The sequence below is a fragment of the Nyctibius grandis genome, chromosome 1 (assembly GCF_013368605.1).
Source record: "Nyctibius grandis isolate bNycGra1 chromosome 1, bNycGra1.pri, whole genome shotgun sequence".
Lineage (NCBI taxonomy): Eukaryota > Metazoa > Chordata > Aves > Nyctibiiformes > Nyctibiidae > Nyctibius > Nyctibius grandis.
The window spans coordinates 17,701,743-17,724,972 of NC_090658.1; the positions used below are offsets into that span (position 1 = coordinate 17,701,743).

At 46.1% G+C, this 23,230-nt stretch overlaps 1 protein-coding gene across 1 annotated transcript in view; it reads left to right on the forward strand.

Annotated features, from left to right (window-relative positions):
* Positions 1–21,492: 21,492 nt before the first annotated feature.
* LOC137670366 (TOG array regulator of axonemal microtubules protein 2-like) overlaps positions 21,493–23,230 on the forward strand; it is a 29,577-nt gene continuing 27,839 nt past the window's right edge. The window contains exons 1-2 of the mRNA XM_068413168.1: positions 21,493–21,535; positions 22,512–22,646. Coding sequence (XP_068269269.1) covers positions 21,508–21,535; positions 22,512–22,646 — 163 coding nt within the window. The 5' untranslated portion in view covers positions 21,493–21,507. The remainder of the gene's footprint in view (positions 21,536–22,511; positions 22,647–23,230) is intronic.

Genomic DNA, 23,230 nt, shown 5'->3' on the forward strand with positions numbered 1-23,230 from the left:
AGTGCCGGCAGGTGCTCCTCACAGCCCCAAACCACGGCGCGCACCCCAAAGGCAGAGCTGGCGGGGGGCAGCATGGCGGGCGGTCTCTGGGAGGAGAGGCCGGCGCTGCCCCGCGCCACTTCCCGCCGGCCCCGCAGCAGCCCCGTGCAGGGCCCAGCCTGGCCCCGCAGCCGTGGTGGTGGCACCCCAGGGAAAACGTGCTTGAGGAAGGGCGAAATGCTACAAAGGCAGAGAGGTGTGAGGAAAAAAGTGAGAGAAACAGCCCTGCGAGCACTCAGGTCAGAGATGGAGGAGGGGAGGAGGTGCTGCAGGCACCGGAGCAGGGACTGCCCTGCAGCCCCCGGCGAGGAGACCATGCTCGAGCAGGTATCCCCGCTCAGCCCGCGGAGGACCACACGCCGGAGGAGGTAGATATTTCCTGAAGAAAGCCCTGGCCCATGGAGGACCTGCTCATCCTGAAGGACTGCAGACCATGGAGAGTACTCGCAGGGCAGGGGCAAAGTCTGACGAGGAGGGGGACGGGGCCTGCGGTCAGTCCGTAACAGCTCCGTGGGCAGGTACAATATTTCATCCTAATGGAGGGCATAAACCCAGCCCTGATCTCTGCTTCAGAGTGCATGATGTGAGCTGTTGGGAAATTTATGAACTAGACAAGAACTGCAGATCCCCAAGGGATCTGGATTCCAGTCACACCTCTGATCACATCCTTTGTGCTCCCTAGGACCCCTCCTTGAAACTTCAGCTATTCGAGGAAAAAAAGCAAATGAACCCAACCCTGACCTGTCAAGGCTCTTTTACCTCACTCTCAGTGGAGTTATCCAGAGTGCAGACTCTCTTTAAATCAACTTTATATAAGCTTTTAATTACACAGCTTAAAAAAAAAATGAAGTGATGGCCAGATGTGAAATAGGGTAAGACATTGACTCCTACTTGGAAAGAGGAGGTAGGGGGTTGTGCAAAATTTAACTATTTAAGTGACATGCAGGATTCTGGAGGTTTTGCAGTTGTTGGTCAGGAGACTGCTGGTACGTTAGACGTGTTAGAAAGGTTTTGTGATGAGCGGGCAAACCACACTGCAGCCTGGTCGTTCTTCCTCTTCTCCCACTCCCTTCCCCAAAATATAATGGCTCAGTCACACAGTGATGCTGCCTCCTATTCAGGATCCAGACTGTCTTCATGTAACCCTCCTGCTGTGTCAAAGCAAAACCCAAATAATGCAGTGATGGGCTGAAAGTTGTTACTGCTGCTTTCCAGCTCCATACAGTTTGTGCTCATACAGCTGTCCTCCAAGAGAGGCAAGCGCAATGCTTCAGGTGGGTTACACAAGGACTAGGCTGCTAATGGACAGGCATCAATTTACTCCTTCAGCTCTACCGCTGAATACACAGCTGTTTGGGGCTTATGTGCTTTGACTTGGCCGTGAGCAGAAAAGTTTCCCTGTGGAGGTAGCAGAGGGTGGGCTGGAGGCCAGGGGAAGCCCGCAGGGGTTTGGAGCTGTGGAACTGTGTGGTCTCATGTCCTTCTGGACACTGGAGGCACAGGAAACAGAAATGCCTTCACCAGTGTTATCCAAGCAGTTGCAGAGCCCCTGAACATCTGTCTACTAGGAAACACTCATAAAAACTTATACTTTGACACAGCTATACCTTCTTTTGCAAGAAATGCCTGCTTTGTCCAGAACTTCAGTCTCACTAAGAGTCCTGTGATGAAAAACTAATAGAGCAGGCTGAATGCATCGAAGAAAGGTTAGTTTATGTTTTTGTGAGTAAAACGCATGATCATTTTGTGATATCTTCTGTGAAAAGATGTGTTGTGGTTGCCATTGCAGGAGATTTTTTGCCTAGCTACTGGTTTGTTCAGTGAAATACTCAGAAATTGCAAAGATTCAAGAATCTTAGTAGATGTGGTTGCTTGCTCAAAATTCAAACCGAAAAGCAGCTGTAATTTAGGGTTCATTTTGTTTCTGTTTTTTGCCTGCTTCAATTACTTAGGAATCACAAACAATGCCATATGGTTTGGGCACCCACTTGCATGTGTACCATGAGTGCAGAGGCAGCGGTGTGGCAAATTGTTCCAAGAATGATAACTCAGCTGAATGTTGCTTCTGTGAGCTATTTGGAAAATATTTGCTAATAATCAATTTCTGCATAAAAGTCCGTATTGGTTTGTAGATAGCAAAATGAACTGTATTTGTCAGCTATTTTATTCACAAATGTTTCAACCAAAGCTTGTTTTCTCAACAAAGAAAATATCTGTGTCAATAGATACTGTTTTGCTTTAAAACTTGAGAGCTTTATCAGCCATTACCTGAACCAGCAGCTAAGTTAAAACTTCAGCAAAGCATCTTATCTCTTGAAATATTCAGTGGTAGAATTAAGTACGTGTTGAGAGAAACAAGGAAAGAGATTTTGAAAACAAAATTAGGAAATCATCAGTAGGGATTCTGAAATCTGGTTTCCTCACTTCCTTTGGTGGCAATCTAGGTAGCCTTTTCCTGGAGAAGTGGCACGTAAGTGTGTGTATCTGTATGCGCAAAGCCTAGATGAGAAATGGGAATTACTCTGTTATAGTGAGATGGTCACAGTGTCAGGCTGTGCAGACTCCTTGGATATTGGAGGAAGGAATAAGCACTGTGTTGCATGTGTGTTGTTTTGTTCTTGCTAGGTTCTCTAGAGCCACGAGGCTGGCATTTCTGTTTATTACAGAGAAATAATCAAGAGCTTTAGTTCTAGTAAATTAAAGTAACTTGGAGAGGAAGTTAAGCACTGCTATGTGGTTGCCTGTTGTTACATTTCACCCATCGTCTACTGCAGCCCACTGCCAAGGACAGCTGTGGTCAAGGCAGACCCTCAGTCTGACCCAGAATACGGCTGCTCTTGTGCCGTGTAGGGAACTGCTGCGTTATCCTCTGCCATATAGGTGCTTTACAGCCACCTCGCAATGAAGAATGGCAATGCATGTGGTGGGTGCCTCAGGGGAAATTTAGTTGAGTGTAATACAGATAGCTACATCCTATTTGATAGGATCACATAGATAATATTTCTATACTTAAGTATATGTATACTTAATGTACAGACCATACTGGTCTGGATTTTACTGCTTTCTCACACCTCTCTTCCTCCCCAAAAAGAAGACACATTTTGCAGTCATGCACAAAATGTCTTACCAAATTGTTCGTATAGTAGTATCGCGTAGAAGTGTGTTTCTTACGGAATTGCATGTCCTGTGTCCTGTTGCACTTCAGGATTCTTCTCCAGGTATCTTTCCAGCCTGATCCTGCTTAATTTGTGAGGTCCAATGAGCCCACAGCCTAAGGTGAAAGTACTGTGGGCAAGCTGCCTGCACAAGTCGAAGATATGCCAATTATAACATATTCAAGTATCCTGCAAAACTATAACTACCAAATTACAGGGCCAATAGCGATATTTATCAGTAATGAAATGTGAGTCTCTGGGAAGGACAGATGTTTGAGTCTTGCCACCTGTGACAGCTGGTGCGTGTTGTGGGACGTGACAGAAGTAACAGTGAAAATACCTGCCTGACACCAACAACTGCCTCCCTTTGCACTGGTTTGGTTTGGTGGCCTTGTTGGTTAGGCTGTGTCATTAGGATAGAAGAGCAGTGAACGATGGAAGTCGTAAGTCAGTGCAGCTGCATAGCCAGCAGCCACGTGGTCATAGATGACAAGAATATTCCCTATAAGGTCCTGAAGATTAATCTAGAGGTGGTTTGTGTCATTCAGTCCACATGCAAGGACCAGGCGGTCCCTTGGGATTTGTTTCGGTCATGGTTAGTGCAGCATTGTCTTTACAGTTGAAATGCCCTGTGTGCTATGACACGTATGGGAACTGCATCATCTCTCCAGAAGGCAGAAGCAACGGATGCCGCCTTCTGTCTTTTGCTGTACTGAAGCAAGCAGTAGGTTGTAAATTCTTCTATTGTGGCTTTGTGGAGCTGGCACTTTCTTTCCCTCCCTTTAAGCAAGAACACTGGCAAGCTGCCTGCCCTCCCCGAGAGCTTCATCCTCCAGGTTTGTTTGCACATTGCTTGCCAAACGCCTAAAAAAAGGAACCAATCAGATTGCGTTTGCTTAATGCATTAATGAATCTGCTTAGGTGTCATCAAGTCTAATTTCTTAGTGAGCTGTGACAGTTTAATGCCTCGGGGCTGAATTGCTGAGGAGAAGTCGCAGGGTGATGGATGGCCAGGGGAGTGCTGAAACCTGAGGATTTGACCATGCCATGTCCCCCATCCCCAAGTTAAACTTTCTTGGGTACTAACAGAAGCATGTAAACAAAAAACAAAGATGAAGGTAGGTTCCCTTCTTGTCATTCTTACAGCAAACAGGTTATTTGCTTTGTGGTTAATGCCCTCTGGCAAAGGAACATGAACTCCTCGGGTAGTTGCACGGGAGCAGATTTTACTTATTAGCATTTGAGTTTCAAAAATTGTTTTAAAGGATCATTTGGGAATGCAAGATTATAATAGCCTTTATTATTGCTAGCAAAATGAATGTGAAAAACAGATTTAATGCATGCTAGCTCCTTCCCTGTCTCCCGTGGTGGTGCACCAATGGCTCTGTAGAAGGTATGTTTTTTGTGTAAGGATTGGTACACGAAATTCTGACACTTCTGAAAACGCAGCCCGTAGCCAGTGGCACTGATCCTCAAAGAAACGGTGTGCTGCACTTCTCTTCACAGCAGGAAGACCACTCAGCTACTGAAATGACAGCGGTTGGCCTTTTGGCCAGCGTGGGAAGGGTGCCTGGATCCATCCATGCAAGGGTCCACCAGTGCTTTTGGGGTGAGCCTTAGTAGATGTTCAGTCCAAACAGACCGCGTTAGAGCTCACAGGAACAGGTCCGTGGTTTTGCTCCATTGCACACAGTTAGGCTCGCCTTAAAATGCCCAGTGCAGTAGGCTTCAGGGCTCTGCAGGCAGCCTCTGTGTTCACTTCTTTGCTGTCTGAACCAGTGGCACATTTCGGTCTATCCCAGGAAAGGCCCCATTGCTGAACGCTGTGCCAATCTGGATTGCATGAGTTGTGTGAGTCTTGTGTGCACCGTGTTCCTTCCACAGCTGCTCCAGGGATCTCCTTAGGGCTTCTTTGGGGACCAGTGAGATCCCAGTGGGCCATTCTCTGCTTTAGGAAAAAACTCGGCCGAGAACTTCCTCTCGGAAGCTGTAGCTTTTCTGGGAAATTTCTATAAGTTTAAACTTCCTACAAAAGCATTAGGCATATTAGCCAAAATATATTTTTAGTGGAAACGAAACAAGGCAACCTTTTGACATAAAAATGAGAGCTGTTCATATTTCAGGAGTTTGCACGGCTTTGTCAAATGTTTCCGAATATCTCAGCTACTGTTTAGCTGAAAATTGTTTTGATCATTTTTACCTGTTCTGTGGAAAATAAAAGATGACAACCAAACTATGTGTTTGGAGACAATTTGTATTTTTATTGAAGAATATATTTCCCGTGAAGGTTTTTATCGCATCTTTTAAAAAAATGCACAGACAACAGGCTACATAAAGAAGCTTTATTCCATCTTTTAGTCTGTGTGATGAAGGTTTTTCCCTGACATTTAAAATCAATTACAGGTTTGCTACTAGCACTGATGGAAATGAGATAAGACTTAAACTGTCATCTCTTTTCATGATTTCCTGTGGCTCCTATGGTTAAAAAAAAACCAAACCACAAACAAAAACAAAAAACTTGAGCAGCCAGAATCAATTAGCCCTAGGATTTACTACCATTTCATGGTCCATGTTTGCCCCACAGACCCAGAGCTCTTTGGCAGCTGTAGAGAGGAAGATGACCCTGCCTGAGTCTCCAGCAGAGCCTGTCACAGTATTAAGCTTGCCGTCAGACCCAGATTTCAAGTGCATTTCTTTGGGCCCTTACTCCTAGGTACAAACAATGCAAACCTCCACTGTCTTTCAATAACTGCTCAAAAAATCATCAAATTCAGCATTAAGAAATGCCTACGTTGATGCTGAGCAGCATTTGATGCCCTACAGCAGAGTACAAAGCTATTTCCTGCGGGAAGCTCACCTTTTAGTCCTCTCGTTTCTTCACAGATGGCGAGTCTTATAAAGGGCTTTGCTAAAGTATCAGAAAATGTTGTTAACTAGATGATGGAGTTTTATGTTTGAGAAAGATGGTGAAGTCCTGGCTTTGGTTTAAGACAATAGTGAAAGTGCCGACATAATTGCTTGCACTCAGATGAGGAACTGAATGACACAGTATGAGTAAGGTGTATGAAAAGAGATTTGTTTCCTTAGCAGCTGAAGCTATCACAGTGGTATCCAAAGTATCTCAAGACTGAGCGATGGGAAACCAGTGACCATGAAGGCTGAAAACTTGTGTTTCCAAGTTCTGTGCCTCAGTTTCCCCATCTGCAAAGAAGGGATAGCCCTACTTGGCTAGTTTACCAAAATGCTTTCTTATCTGTGGCTGAATGCCTAGGGTTTCTTGCAGAAAAATGCAGGTGGAGGCGAAGTGCATCCTGCTGAACTTCCCTTGTTCTTGAGGAAAACACCACAGAAAGGACCTCCATCCTGAGCAAGCTTGCAGTGTAGCTGGGCAAGACCATCAACAAGATGCAGGGAAGAACATACTGTTGCAGCTGGAGTGCAGAGAGGATATGAGAAGGTATATATCCACTGCAAAACGCAGCACCCATTGAGCTGCTGACCCTTGTTCTTGGTGAGGCCATGTGGGATCTACGTTGCAGGGCCATGAGGAGTGGCTGGCTTGGGATCCACAAACTGGTTAGCAGTCACCTCTACCCAGGCACTAGCTCCACGTGTCGTTTTTCTCCCTGCCCCCAGATTCTCCTCTTTTTGGCACTCACATGGTCTCTTCTAGATGTACTGATGTTTCAATTACCTGCCTGCTTCTAGGAGCAGTCACCAGGCCTAATTTTGCATGGAGGATTGAATTGCTTCAAGCTCTGCCACACGGGATTTATGGCATTTCAATACACTCATTGTTTGCCTCTTTGTGAGCAAACTCCGCTTCATACCGAAGGCTCAGCACACAGCTAACAGCTTGATGAAAAAGCTGTCTACTAAATGAGTTGTTCCCACCGTGCTGCTGCCACCTTGGAGCGGGCAGGGGCGATGCCGTTCCTCCTTGGTTCTCCCACCAATGCGCTGTGCTCGCAGAATTCCCCTGTACTTCATTTCTGACATCTTGTGTAAATGATAGCTTGGCTATTTTTCATCCATTATTATCATTTGCTGTGGGCTAGTGGCTGGAAATCATTTTCTATCTAAGACTGGCAGGGATAAAGCGATTCAGAAGAGCAGCTGTTTCTCAAAACGTCTGCAGACCAGGCATGGTGGCTGCTTGATTTCAGTGGGGTCAGACTCAGTCCTCTAATTCCTACTATTTTTCTCCCCTAGCAGCAGGTTCAGTGAACGGAAAAGGAGGCAGAATTGCATCCTATACAATTTTATTTCAAGAGCAGCTATATAAGTGGAACAAACAAAAAAAAACACAAACCCACCACCCCATTCACAGAAGTTAAATTCAAGGTAGCCATACAAAACTTTTTCTCCACTGTAGGCACAGAGTTTTGTTTAAAACAGTGAAGGTGAAAAGGGGAATATATCCATCTACCACTGCAGTCTTCTCCATTAATTTATTGTGGTCTGTAAATATGCAGGTTTTATAGGTTTTTTTAAGAAAAATACACCAGCCTGTGCCTATTTTTCCTTTCTGTAGTGCTCAGACAGCTAATTTCTGGAGCCGTAGAGGATTTGAATGGAAAGATGTTAACAAGGAAATGGGGTCCTTCCTCATCGTTTCTCGTCTCTGTGTTTATTTTGTCACGACGTCCTCCAGTATGGGAGAGTGAGGAAGAAGCTGTTACGTCACCGTCTGTTTGAGACAGGCTGTTACCTGCCTGTGAGTCTGGGTATCCTCCAGCTCGCAGTATGCACTTTGCCAAGCTCTTATCAGGGATTGATGGAAGCTGAAAGGGTTTTTCAGGACCCCTTCAAAGTTGATGGCAGGTAAAACGAATTGCAGGCCTAATTTCTCTTGTCTCTCTCTCCAAGTCTCCCTCACCTTCATTACATGGATGTTCAATAGCCCAAACAAATCTTTTCATCTGCTTTCATTTTTCCATCCAAATGATCACACTTTTTTTCTCTTTCAGAAATGAATGAAACAAGATCTTTCCAGCTGTTTCTAAGACTTAAAGAAACAGCTCTGCTTCTCTGTGTCACTTTTCCCCCAGGAGCATTCAGGACTGGCCACTGTCTGACCCACGCTGTGCTCTGGCGAGTACTGAGAGGGCTTAGTAGGTCCAGCAACCCAAACACAGTTTGGTGGCTGCCGCCGGGTAAAACATGCAGGAAAACGTGGACTTCTAAACACACCTACTCTGCACCTTCACCCTTCATCTCCGTGGTGGTCTGTCTCTGTTATCACGAACGTACCTGTTGTTTTACAGGTTTTGAGGTTGTGCGTTCTCTCCTTGTAATCTTCGTGAGTCCTTCAAATCAGAAATGCAGTCCTGAAGCCTTAGCCCCGCACCACAAACTGCGCCGACAGATTTTCTGCTTGGCAAATGAATGGTATTGAGGGGGAAAATGGGGCTCTTGGGACAACTGCAACTAACCTTTCTGTAGGAGCAGAGGGATTTTGAAGTCTGAGGACTGAACTCTGCATCACTGGGGCTCAATTTGTGGTTCTTGCCTGGGCTTTAATGTGGTGTTCTGGGAAAGTGTTTTATTTTTTGTGCAGCTTTGATGTTGTGCAGCTGCCTCACTGTGTATAGTAGCTCGCTGAAACACTTAAAAGTGAGTCGTCGGGGCCTTTAACCCCTGCACTTCAATGCAGCAGAGCGGGTATAGCAGGGCTGCCGTTAGCACCGCGTGTTGCTCTGTAGTTGTGGTCCATAGTGCAGCATTAGTGGAGCTAATGGACTTTGCCCACCCTCTTAGAGGAGCACCAGCCCAGATCTGCCTCCAACAGACAGGTACCCGTGCTGACGTTCAAGAGACTGGGCATTTGGTAAAAAACATAGGAGCCAGATTCAGTTTTCAGAATGATTTGGGCTAAATTCTGGTAAACTTGGGGAGAAGGCTTTGGCCTTTTGAGTCCTATCTAACCCTCAGGAGTATGAGAGGTGTATTTTCATACACTGGGTTAGCAAACTGGCTCACTGTCCCTGCTTTTGACATGTCTGTGGAAGAACCAGGGTCTTTTCCTTTTTTCTTTTTTTTTTCTCCTGCATACATTTGCCCCCAGAATTTGTGTTTGCAAAGGGTGTCCTGAGGTGATGATTAGGTTTTGGTTTTGTCATGTCCCCCCTCGCCCCTGTTATATAATAACAGTTCTATTACGGTGAAGCAGATGAAATGCAGACTTGGACTGGACAGCAGGCACTGGCAGCTGGTTTCTCTGCGTCTCCAGATGAGGTGCGGCTTCACGTGGCTGCTGACTCTTCAGGTAGCCAGAGCAAGCAGACGGCGAGATGCCGCACTTGGCAGTGTTAAAGTCTGCAATTAGCCAATATGCAGTTAACTAGATTAGCAACATGGGGAACCAAGCAGCCTTAGTTTAGGACCACATGATCCTGAATGAATTAGGTAGCAAACATGGTGCGTGTACAGTGCCCTGGATCACCAGAGGGTGTTAGAGGGCCTCTGGGCATCCTAAACTGGGCTGGTTTTCTGCTGCCTCATGGAGGTCTCTGTTCCAGTTTGTGGGTCCTCTTTGGGGACTGGTGCTGTGATGTGCTTGAGTATCTGTGATACCTCATCCTTGTCCTCTAGGGCGCACTTGCAGCTCGGACCTTATTTGCCTGAATCTCTTTGTGTCATGAGTGTTCAAGAAGCATCCTGAGTCCTTTTTACAACCCTTACAGAAGTTAAAATATTCTCTATGACTTTCCAGGTGTACAGCAATATCTACTCCACTGCTCTATTGAGGAAGCACTGGAAATAGGCTTTTGTCTCATCAAGGTCTGATCTGGAAATGTGTCTGAGGTAGGTGGTAGGTAGGTTTTCACTGCATAGAATTAGGGTTACTCAGAATGGAGATAATTTTATAATTCATGGAAGAATTTGAGAAAAAATATCAAATGTTCAGGTCTAAAACTTACGTTTTCACAGAAAGTTGAAACAAGCACATTTTCACAGATCACATCAATTTTGTGGAATCACTGCATTCTTCATCAAAAAAATTTGGCAAACTGTAGTCAAGATACTCTATCCATCAGTCTGGAAGCCCCTAATCCCCACATGTAAAGCTCTGATAATGCTTAGCTGGCAGCTCTTAATACAGTACCTCTGTAAATGAGAATAGTGCCCTTAAACCCTACATTGTTTTAGACTTCTTTTTGTAATGCCTCTGCATTTTCTCCTCCACTTGACCCAAACCCAATTGTTACCCTGCCACAGAGAGTTGTCACTAGATCAAGAAAAGCTGTGTTTTGCTGGTCTCACTGAGGTTTATTTACTCTGAGATCCTAAGTGAGGTTTGGAGTACTTTTGCCTGCCTCAGTTTTCCAGTGTATTTTAACACTGCTTGAGTCACCTCATGAAGAGGTGTTAAGTGCCACTTGTGGCTACACACACTGCTCTGGGCTCATCAGAAGGAAGTTGCAATATAATTATGAGTCCAAAGTATTACTGTCATGATTTTCCTTGACCTCAGTGTTTCTGAGCCTGTGAGTTTATGCTTTAAAGTGTAAAGTTGAATTTCCTTTCCCATTTTCTTTTATGAGCTTTGTTCGTAAAACACATCTCCTTTAAGTAAACCAAAGCACTGTTTTTCTGAGATTTGTGTTTCAGGCATTGGCCTCAGCACACAGGGTTGTGGAAGTCTTCCACTGCAACAGAGATTTCTGAAAATGTAGATGCTGAAGGTGCAGGTTTCTCTACCTTGCATGTTTTTGTATCTTAACAGCTCCTCTCTCCTTGCTTTTCATGGTACTGAGATGCATGCCCTGTGCACTTCTCTTGTCACTCATTGGATAATTTGATTTACTCTTCATGACAGCACTTGGTGGAGGAAGGGTTGTAGAAAGTGGTATCCCTCTCAAAGATCTTGGGCCTCTACTGATTAATGAATAAGGAAAAGCCAGGGAGGTCTTGATGTTCCCCAGGGCTGGGCAAAACAGAGGCAGATGGAGAAAGGCAGATACAACAGTATCTGTACTCTTCCTGTTGCCTGTCCAGGTTTTTTCTCTTTTCCTATCACTCTGGATTCAGGATTGATAAAAATGAACATTTTAAAAACTAAAGGCCTTCATACTCACCTTTTCTGTGTGTTGGTATTTCAGCTCACATTAATTTTTATCAGTGGAGGAGGCCTTGGAGCATGGCTTGTACTTGTTACTGAAACTCAGCTCTTTCCTACCAGTCTGCAAAGTGTCCTCCAGTGCTAAATTAATAACCTGCTTCTGCTGCTTTAGGTCACGTAACCAGAAGGTCTGTATAAGCTCACTGACTTCAGAACTGTCTGCTGGGCTCTAATTAACATTTACTCTGTGCGCTTGGGCCGCTTCCCTCATGGGCTTGGTTGCCATGCGGTATCGATCGCCCTTGCCCAATGCACAAATGAGGTTGCCATGCGGAAAGCCCAAGGGCTCCCAATCTGGCAGAGGTTCCTGCAAACAAAAAAGAAGCTGCCTGTGTGCCAGGAGGCTGCCGTGAAGGGCTGCACTGCTCAGCACGTGTGCCATGTGAAAGAAAATGTGCTGAGAGGAATAGCTGAGCGGGTTTCTGCATACAAGCATGTAAGGGGGCAAGATTTCCATCCCTGCTGCAGATGGGGGAAAAGCCCTGCTCAGCCCTGTGCTCCTGCCAGTGGTGCCCTGAGGCTTCAAAGCAGAGTGTGGAGGTTCAGCCAAATAAGTCCAAGATATGTTTGTTGAAATAGAGAGGCGATGCTTCATGTCTGGAGAAAGGGGATTTCAAGACAATTTGCTTTGTTAACTTATGAGGGATGACTGGACTGTTCTGTCAGGGGGGACTGGCGGAGGTGCTTGGGGTGCTATGGATAGGTGAGGGAGAGGGTTTGACCTCGTAGCAAGGTTTATCCCGTGGCCGTCTCAAGGAACAGCGTGATAGCTGTCACCAGGTTCATTTCCAGGATGCATGCGTGCACGTGGACACTGCCCCTTCCCCGTGTAATGTAATGTCTCATTACAGGGTGTGCAGGTGACATAAGAGCACAGCCACGTGGGTGACGCTGCTGGAGGTGAAGTGGGTCTGACACAAATTAGGCTCAGGAGGGAAGGTGCTCTCTTCCCTGATTATGGCTGCAACTTTTTTCTTCCTTTTAGAAAGTATGAAATAAAAGTTTGGCTTACTGTTTTTAAGGCTAAGCATGTGGGCTCTCAAGTTGCCCTTTGGCTGAATCTGTCCTATCAGCTTCAGTATTACTGATCCAAAAGAAAAGGGAGTGTAAGCAGGTGCTCAGGGAGGGAGACTGGACATTAGATGCTCCTGGGTGGTCTTAGTCTGGCCAGCTGAGCATCTTTGCTCTACTTTGTCACTTTTGGTGATTTAATGAGGGTCACACTTTTCAGTGCTGCTGATGCTGTTTCCCTGTAGAAGTGCTCATCACTTTGAGACACCCAGGAGCTTAACTTTTTCACTAGAGCTGAGCTGGTAGCTATTGCTGGCCCCTTAATTAAAGGGAACGACCGAACACTGTATCGGGGAAAGTCCTTTGAAGAGCTGCTGCCACTGCTATTTTATGGTAACGTCCCTAGCTGATGGCTGGACCAGCTGTTAGATGATGCACACGTGTATAGGAAGAGATAATTCCCTACTTTAAGGGGTTTATTGCCTTAAAAGAAAATATGAAGGAAGGTGAACAAGCAGCATTTCTTCTATGCTTGCTTTGCAGGCAGGAGCTGGAGCAGATAAGGTCTTGCCTGAAGCCTGCAACACGGCTGAGGCAGAATTTTCCTTGTGTCTCTGAAGGTCTAAAGCAGTGCTGGAGTCTGAGGGCAGTCCTCTGCCTCTTGTTTGTGGCAAAATGGAGAAGCCTTTTGGGAGAATTCTCCTGTTTCATGCAGGACATGACACATTTGGAGACCCATTTGCTGCAGCCAGCTCATTTTCTGCCGTTCTGCGATATATAGGGTTGTTATTTTCTCATGCATCTGATTACTCAGCCTTGGAGAAGCTGAGAGAATTGCGTGGTTTAAGGTGACTCATTGTAAGGCTGAATCCTCTACTCCTACAGCGCCAGTACCAACGGGGTGGCTCGGCAGTGACAGGAAGATGCTTCCCTTTGGCTTTGCTGCTGCTTTTACCAAGTGAGATGACAGTCACCTCCCCAGATTACAACAGGGTGCATGTGCTGCCTGTGCTAGTTGGAGAAGGTTTGCTAATTCCTGCAGATGGTTTTCTGTAGTATTTTTTCCCCTGTAGGAGCTGCTATGTTGCACATTTTTACAGCTAAAAAACTGTTCCCACTTATCTGTTGGCTTGCAGGTTGGGTACAATGGCTCAGCTCTCGCTGCTTAGTGTCTGAATTCCTTTTCTCATAATACTTATGTGGACACTCTCCATCCACGTCATTGTAAAGACAGGTTGAGCTGCTGTTCCTCATGGTTAACAGAACCTCATGTGAGCCCTTGCACCTCTGCACAAAATTGCTCTTTTTGTGTACACGGGTGTTTATAAAAAGAGTCACCAGTGACCTTGTTATGGAAGATTTCCAAACTAGACATGGACATGGTGAAAATATTATTATTTTTACATTTGAAAGTAGCTTTTGACTGAGCATAACAACAACAAAACACACATAGTAGCAAAACTAAATTTCTGCTCTTCTGCATTGCATATTGCATAATTATCCACAGCCCAGGGAGAGTATAAAATATTTGTAATGGGGGTGGTGGAGAATTCCAGTTTGGCAGCATTTAGTGGAGATTGCAGCGACAGTGGCCATGCCACATTGGAGAGGCCCAGCTGAAGGAATTAATTCTCCTCTTTCCCTAATCCCGCCTGAACGTGGTGCTTTCTATGGGGCTGGTATGGATTTACACCAATCTAACAGAGAGGGGCTCCAAGCTCACACTGCCTAACTAAGCAATTTGCCATGCAGAGATGTCATCAAATCCTGCAGCAAAGGAGGTGGAGACCTTCCCCTCCCTTTTATAAGTCTCCAGCAGATGCATACTTTGCTGTTTGCTTGCATGTTGTGCACTGCTTTAGGGATGATTCTCACGCAGCGGTCGCGAGCAGGCAGGGAGGGACCGGGAGCACGTCGCAGTTCAGAGTGTGTCCCTGTCTGAGGCTCTGGGTGCTGCTGAGGTCCCTCGGGTGCTTGTGGCTGCAGCACCCAGGGAGCTGCCTGGCAGCCCTGCAGGCAAGAGATTCTTTGCATCTCCCGCTCAAGATTTCTTCAGAGGAGTGGTTGCTATGCAGCCTTGTTTATGCCTGGTACGTGACACTGTTTGCCTGCTGAGCTCGTACACCTGGCTGGGGGAGCCTGCTGTCCTCTTGGAGAAGGGGTCTGGCTTCACAAATAGCCATCCCTGCTTCCAGTTTTGGAAACACAGGGTCTGGAGCAGAAGAAATCCTCATTCCCTTGTGGGAGGCAACCCGCAGCGGAGCTCTACAGCTCCTGGGGGGATTACAAGCTTAACAACACGGAGCTAGATTTCCAAAGTGAAGCACGCATGTTTGTGAAGAAGGTTGGTGGACAGCCCTGTCTCATGTGCTATTGCTTTCTCAGCAAGATGGTGCTTTGGTGGGGGCTGGCAGGAGCCTGGCAGAGGGGTTGCTTTTACTGTGCTCTGGTGGAGGTTGCTTGGTGTAAGCGTCTCACTCAGAAGGCAATAAAATCTGGGAGAAAGATTTGATGATTTTTCCTTTTATCTTTTTCTTTTCAAGAAGCTGTTTCAAAAAGTCTTAAAGCCGCATGAGGGAAGCTTCTGCTTGGTGACTCCAGCTGTGTGCCAGAGAGTTTGGGTGCCATTTAAAAGAGACACAGTCCTGGGAGGTGTAGAAGAAGAGCAATGCTTGGGGTGGCAGATGGACGAAGGGAAGAGGAGGACAGGGGGGAGCTGAGGAGCAGACGGGGTGGTTTGTTGACAGGGAAGCTCGTCTTCATAAGAAGAGCGACAGCCTGGGCTCTGCCGCGCCACAGGAGGCAGAGTGAGAGCTCCCACCTCGGCTCAGGTGCTGCCTCGGGGTCCTGGGGCTCCCTTTGCTGCTGTGTGTGGGCAAACGGTCAAGTCCCAGCTCAGCTCCTGCTCAAACTCCCCTTGCTCTGACTGGGGCCAAAAAGCAAAAACTGCACCTTTGGTCCTTCCTGGGCTCACACTGTTATTTTCCAGGTAGAATGAAGGAAGGTCAAAATCAAATCAACTTTCTGAATCAGCCCCTGCTGAGGTTTAGGTCAGCGCTATATGGCTCCCGGGGGTGCCAGTTCATCCTTGAACATGGGAATCAAGTCTGCTCTTGCCAATGGTTTAAACTGCTGTGTTTCGCTAAGTTTAACCTCGGTGCCTCACTCCAGAGCATGTGGGGGCAAGAGGAATCATTTTGCTCCAAGCAAAGAGAGGACAAGGGAACTTTAGTGAGCTCACAGGCGCTCTGACACGCAAAGGCCTAGTCCCAAAGCAATATCACTCTGATGAACAACCTTGCCTCCCGGTTAGCCTCTGTTTTCAAAGAGCTTTATTACTAAAAGTATGAATCTCTGAAAATTGGATCTGGGAAAGATGTAGGGGCATGGGGAGGGAAGATCCATGGTCTACTGCGTCTTGAATTTCTTTTGGGGTGTGGAGATGCCGGCCTGCCTCAGCAGCAGAGGGAGGACAAACTGAAGTCTGAAGGACTGAGGTACAGGGACTGCTCACGATCAGAGGTGTTTGCTGGTTACTTTCTCCCTCTGTTTCTCTCTTTCTCTTGCTGGAGAGAATGCCTTTGCTTCACTTTTTTTCATTCCCTTTCTTCGTGGTAATATCCATGCTCCCTCACCCCTAACGATTTAACAAGCTGGGGCTCTGCTGCAGAGACAGCTGCTGTAATGACAATGGTAACTGCTCGTATTTGTGTAACATCCATCACCCCAGGGCCTTTGAGACCTGTGCAAAGCTTCCAAGCATCATTTGTGTTTTTCAGTTGGAGATACTGATCTGTAAGAAAGCAAAGTTGACTTATCCAAAATCTGTGGCCTGCAGAGGTCACATTTAAATGCTCTTAAGTTTTTTATTTAAGATTTATATTTCTGTCCTTAATTATTTATTTTGGCCTTATTATTATTATTATTCTGTACCCAGTTATTACTCTGGCCTTAATATTTATATTTCTCTGCAGGCCAAGCAGTGAATTGGCAGCAGAGCTAGCCATGCTTTTGCAGACTTCCACTTTCCATGCTGTTCTTCAGCTTTGTTCACTTTCGGACGTAGGAAGTGACGGCAGTTGGGAAACGTGGTGTTTTCTGTCAGGTCAGCGAGGCAAAGCACTGCAAGGTTTCGTCCGCCAGCTCTACTGTGTTGCGTGTTTATATCTCACAGCTCTTTTTTGTCCCTCTCCCTGTAAGCACTGCTGTTGTTTGCAAAGATAGACTATTATTCCTTTACCTCTTAGTGGCCTCCAGCTCACCCAAAATTCTGAGCAGTGGAAACTGTTGTATTTCAAGGTTCATACAGCACCAAGAAGAGTACAGGGACTTTAGTAGAATAGCTATATGAGTAATGGACAATTAAACTGGTCTCATTAGAGGATATGCTTCTGCTTTCGCATGTCAGTGCTGCACCTCGTGCTCCCAATGCTTGTTACTCAAAATGAAAAATTTCAAGACAAAACTCAGATCCCGGGTTGCAGCTGAACAAAACTGCTTTAGATCATTGAGAATTTCCCTGCCTGATGATTCCACAGAACAGGACAGAGCCCTTAAGATGCTCAATTGCAGTTATCTTGGATTTATGCAGCTGTTTGCAGAAATCTGCTGTAGTCAGAGCACTTGGAGTTGGTTTATGCCTTTATGAAAGATGTGTGGAACAGTATGCAGGGTCCCACCACGAGAAGACTGCTGGCCAGGGAATGTATTTTAGTAGCCCTCTGGGATGGCTTCACACAGGAGCATGGGGTGGGAGACCCCTTTCCCCAAGGCAGCTGAGAGGAAGGCACCAAGGGAGATGAGCCTGATATTTCTAAGGAAAATGCTTTTAAAAGAAACTGACTTGAGCTGAGAAACAGCTGGCCTAACATTTCGAGACATGGGCCACTGATTGGACTTAATTTGAGGATATATTAACTCAAGGTGCCGATTGTGACTGCTTCTGTACCCAAGCCTTCAGTGTCAGGCATCTAGAGCCTCTCCTAGAGTCCATCATGGCAGAAATCCTATGTGCCATGAAGACCTGCTCTCAGAAGAGAAGCAGCAGCTGATTGTTGTATGCTTGGTAGCACTATTCCCTGCAGTGTTACTGCTGTCAGCTAATTTGTGTTCATACAGCACTAGCACCCATAGTCCCCCCAGGGTGAGGATCTTTCTGCATGAGGTGCTTTGCAAACCCCTGCATGGGCTCAGGATCTCACAGTTTCGGGGTTTTCTTCAAAGTCCCTTGAAAAGGAGGGGAATCCTTTCAGTGCTTTTGATTGAGGCTGGGTTATGCTCAAGGCAAAGGTGCGTCAGTGTACTTGGCTCCTTCTTGTCTCATTGTGTCCAGCAGTCACAGGAGCCCATAGAGCAATCAATCCATCATCAGCCTTTGGGGAATGACTACCCTTGGCCACAGCTCCAACAGAAATTTTTGCAGTGCTCAGTGGGAGCAAACTTGTGTACAGTACTCAAATAACCGTGGTGTCCAGCACAACACCTCATTAGAGCTGGAATGAGGGGTTGTTCAAGTGCTTTTTGAAGGAGCTAATGAGGTTTGGCATTCAGATCAGCTTATTCCTAACTCTTGATTTGCTGCCCTGGGTAAGCTGTTGCTTGTGGTAACTCTTGTTTCATGGCTGAGCAGTCCTGCTGTACTGAGAAGCAGCCATTGCAGGAGCTTTTGACAGGGGTGTTAAACTTTTAAGATCTTCCAAAAGAAAGCTGAGGGCAGAACTTGTAAAAAGAGCATCACGTGGGTGATGCTTTTCATGTTACATCTTTTGTCTGTGCTCCTTGCTGTGCACAGTAAATATTTGAGGAAACAAGTTTGCTGCTTCAGAAATTCCTCAAAACAGTAAGTTCAATGGTAAGAGAAAACAGATTTTGGATGTGTGATCTTACTTGGATCATTGTGCAGAAAGATACAGGAGCACTTCTTGTGAGCTGTATGTCTAACCTAAGCAGCTTTACCACCAAGAACTTAGAAAAGTGGGGAGAGATGCAATTAGTAGCCCAGGGATCTAACTCTAGCTTCTCCCACAGGCCTGGGGAAACTGTCATGTTCCACTTGGCAATGGCTTTTTACTCTGTGTAAAAACTTCATGCTACAGTTGCATTACGGCCCTGTAAGTTGAAATGGACTGGCCAAAAAAAACCGCAAACAAGTGTCATCACTCCAGTTTCATGTTATCCTCACAACAAGCCTCTGTCTGGTGAGATATTGGGTTCAACCTCCACCGTAGCTCCAATCCTGATGGGCTCTGTAGGGTTGTTGGCATCGGTGTGTTTCATGTGACGCTACTGTATGTTTGCCATGCTGGGAAGCCACCAGAGACATAGCTTGTTAGTTGGGAAAGAAGGTAATGATAGGATTGAATAATCTGTTTTCATTGACTGGGTGCTAATGATCCAAAGAAGCTGAAAATCGCAGAGGATGCATTTCCTTTTGATTAACCCAGCAGAAGGATGACAAGGAGTACAGTTACTGTCTGCTGGAACCTTACCAGGGCCTGGAGCTGTTCAAACGCAGCTGTATTCCAATTTTTCCTCCTCAGAAAGCCATTTTCTAACATTTCTTTCCACTCAGCAGTGAACCACTGCCACTGTTCTCCTCTGTACAGAGAATGGCACCACCTTGTTTTCCATGCTTCTATCAGCAGTGGCAGAAGATGAATCCTGCACACCCAGCACTTACCCCAGGCTGGAGGCAAATTGCTCTGCCATTATCGTTCCGGTTACAGTGGTTTTGGTGCAAGGGAGAAAGGGGTGGCCCTCCATAGCTGTACATTTGGGGTTTTCCATATCTTGTAGCTGGCCTGAATTAGGAACTATGCCCTGAATTTAGGCATTTAAGCCTCTGGGGGCCATGGAGGTGCCCTTCCTAATTACGCTTTATAGCATGCTAGGTTTGAGGTCGGACAGCCTGGCAGAGGAACAAAACTGAGTCATGCAGAGCCTGGCTTTGTGTAACAGGGTAAATCAGTTGTGTTACAGCGTAAGTCAGTGGCAGAGGTAGCCTTCTATCCTAGCTATACGATACACTCATTTCTGGTACTTACTGCTTTCTCTTGGGCATTTTTAATACCTTAAGCAATGGGGCATGCTCAGTTTCATTTAGGAAGTGATCTTAACCAGCCAAAATTGCCACTGGCATATATCTTAGATATTCATCTTATGCAATGAAACCAAAGAAAACATACCTTAATCCCTGCTTTATGCCCTAGTCCCACTCCCAACAATACCTCCATTCCTTGTTTTAAAGTGCACAGTCCAAATAGACCTACATTTGAGTTTATAAGGATATTTAGGCCTGCCTTTCATTGAAAGTAATGGGAATTAGGCTCTAAAATCCCTCTAAGCACCTTCATTCCTTGATCTTAAGCTGTCTCTGTGAATTTATCTAGACTAACTAAAAGGGTGAAAGCCAGAGGTGGGTTAACTGTCTCAGCTAACTCCAGCCTTTCTGAAATCATTTGCTTTATTCCAGATGGGCGCTTTGACAGCTTTTGAGAAGAGTTAAATCTCTTGGGCAGGGGATGGAGCTGCCTTGCTGCAATATGAACAATTTCTATTGAAATTTGCATGAGGATACCATTTTATCTGATTGTAGGTTTGATTGATACGAGGGTACCTAAAGTCCTCGTACAGGCATTCTTTCTTATTTGTTTTAAGCTTACAGAACACATTAATAGCAACCTACCTTTACTTCTTCCACTGAGTGCAGAGGCACTTTTCCATCTGTAATAATTTAACTGAACTGTGCCCGTGATTGATCCTTCTGGCTGCAGTTAGCTACCATGTGATAGTTCTGTTTGCAGAGCTCTAGAGGCACCTGTGAGTGGATTTCAAAAGCAGTTCACATTGGCATCTTTGTGTACTCAGTGACATTTATAGGAATTTTACTGATGGCTTACCATCGTGACCTCTTGTCCTAAGGTACACTCTGCAATATCCCGTCTTACCTCTCACTTATGCCCATAAGAAATGGGTTAATACGTTTAAGGTAGCGAAAGCCCTGTGTGGTGACTGAAGTCTCTGTCAGAAGGTGAAAAGAAATCTCTATAGTTTTGAAGTGAAAGCAACCAAGCTGGTAAGGAAATGGACTGCAGGGACTGAAGCTGGAAAGTGTCACCTTTTGCTATAGCACTAACCTGAAGGGCTAAGCATAAACTTCCTTTACCCTCACATACCCTGAGCACTATAACACTGCCTACAACTCCACTAGCCCAGTGGGATGTGCATTTGCTGATGTGAGCATGGCAGACAGATGATAGTTTCTGGATAGCTGGCATCCCTAAATATGGGTTATGCTGTAGCCTCAGGCTTTCTGAGGTGCTGCAAGTGCTATAGATACCTCAGCAACGCTGTAAATGCAGGCAATTTAGCTACAGCAGCAGTTGTTTCAAGTGCTTTTCTCCTTCCTTTCCCAACGGGTGGCAGATTTGGAACTATGTGTCTCGCAGTTTGAGTTGTGGCTCAGAATTACTCACGAATGTGTCATAAAATCTTATCTACCCCTTTCTACAGAAAAAATCTTGCAGACTGGTGGAAAGTGCTAGAGAGATAGGAGTTACACACCAGTCTCCACTATTGTTAGCTCGGTGCCCCCCTTAAATTTGTATCAAAAAGGAGAAAACTCTTCTGCCTCCCATTTTTTCAGTTGTCCTTGGGGCAAGTCCAGTGTGACGTTATAGCTTTTTGTTATCAAATGTGTGAAATGATGCTCCTGCTGCAGCGGCAGTGCCGAGTTCAGTGGGAACAACTCCAACACGCTGGGCTGCGTCCAACAGCAGTGGGTGCAGTGAGAGACTTGCCTCTGCTGCCGTGCCCATACAGCCATGGGGAGAGAGCTGCTGAGGTGGAGTTATGTTTCCCCCGTTATGCCGACAACAGTTCCTCCAGCGTTTGGACTTCACAGCCATGATTTTGACAGAATGTGGAAAATGCATATCTCTCTTGAATATATTCTTATGTTGTTTTAACACCACCTGGCTGGAGGAGTTTTGTACGCAGGAACCCCCGTAGGCAGGGCAATGCCAGGGATCGGTGGCTGTCACTTGCACTAAGCAGTGTTATTTTTCCATGCAGGTTCCTGATGCTGCCGGGGAACCCACCAGCAGCTGTATGAGGCCCAGCGACCAGCAGCACATTGAGTAGACTCTCATCTGCAAAGAGCCCATCATCCCCCCCACCATGGCAACACAAGATGATTTCGCAGCAGGTAAAGGGCTGCAGCAGACTGGAGACTTCTTCAGCCAGGGCTTGTTGCAATCCTGTTCCCGCAGCCTTTGCCTGGAGGACGTTCGCCTGCAGCGGCAGAGCCAGTGCCCAGGAATGCTGCTTGGCGCAGGGAGGCAGAGCGCGTACAAAAGCTGCGTTCAAAGCGCTGATCACGAGGCCCTGGAGATGCTGGCAAGTGCAGCAACTATTCGTCATGCTGTACAAGGGAGAGCCCAGCCTTACAGGCTGGGTAATGGGGAAGACACTGGCAAGGACAAGGGGCAGGGAAACACGCTGTGTATAATCCTGAATTTTCAGGAACAGCCAAGATGAGAAATGTTTTGAGGCAGGCCATGTTTATGTTGGTTTTGGGTGTCTCTGCAGTAAAGAAAGCAGGGAATAAACCCCTGTAACAGTGAAGCAGAACAGAGGAGAAGGTTTGGATGGACAATTTGCATCCTACAGATACAGTAATCAAACAAGCCCACTGAATATCGGGGACATCTAATGCAGAGTGCAAACCTTCTTTTAGTTATAACACCTGGTGATTAATTGTTTGTGTCCTTGTACTTCCTTTGTTGTGAAGAGAAATAAAAACCCAACAAAACCGAACCCAAAATTGAGTGGGAATTACAGAAACAAAGGACTTCCAAACTAGGAGAGCATCTACTTATTAGACACTGTCAAATTGTAGAGACCACTGTGCGTTGTCTACCCTTTGAAAGGAGAGGAAAGAAATCCTGTCGTCGTGGATGGGCAACCAGTGAAACACATGCAAATTTGTAGAACGTTCAGCTCTCAAAGTGCTGGAATGCCAGGCAGAGTACTGTGATGGTATACAGACCATCACAGAGGCCAGGACTGCAGGTTCTACCACGCTACTAGTGTGTTAGTCTTCTATGGAGAAGGGCTGTCTGTTTTTTCCTCTCCGTATCAAATACTGTAAATGAGTAATTTGTACTGTCCTTATTTTAAAGCTAAGTACCATGCTTCAGTTGCTGTCTACTGTGGGAGCATTCCCAAATTCAAACCCAGACACACAGCTCTGCGAGGTGGAAGCATTGATTCGAACTTGCAATTTTGTGGTAGCAGTTGGACCACTGAAGAAGAAGGTGAGGATGGAAAGGGGTTGAATATGCAATGGTGGCCTCATCCCAATGGAAAAAAAAAAATGCAGGGAGAAATGGTCCTTGGAGGTCAGTCCTCATATGCTGGCTCTGTGTCAGAGTGGGTGGCTGACAAGAGACCTGCAGATGATCCTGCCCTCCTCCAGTGCTGCTCATGGCATCACATCTCTCTATCATTAGCTCATTATGCTTTCTCCTTTATCAACAGTAGCCAAATCACTACTACTGCCAGCCAGGACAGGGACTATGGCACAACTGCACATAAATCAGGCATGGTAATGAGATGTGAGATCTGTTCCTATCCTTGCTATCAATGTGTGGTCTCGCTGTAGGTAAATTTCCAGTTCTTCCTCTGCTTGCCCATCAGATCTGGCCTTGAGGATGGGATGGTGCTGTAGAAACACTAGCAAGGTCTGCCTGCTTGCTGAGATGTCTTTCTGCTTTCCAGAAATACCAGCAGCACTTTAATACCAGTAAATACCAGTGGGTCTTTACTGGTAGTCTTCACAGAAGCCAAGGCCTGAAATGGGAACCTGTTTGCCCCTCTTACCAGTGGGACCTTCAAACTC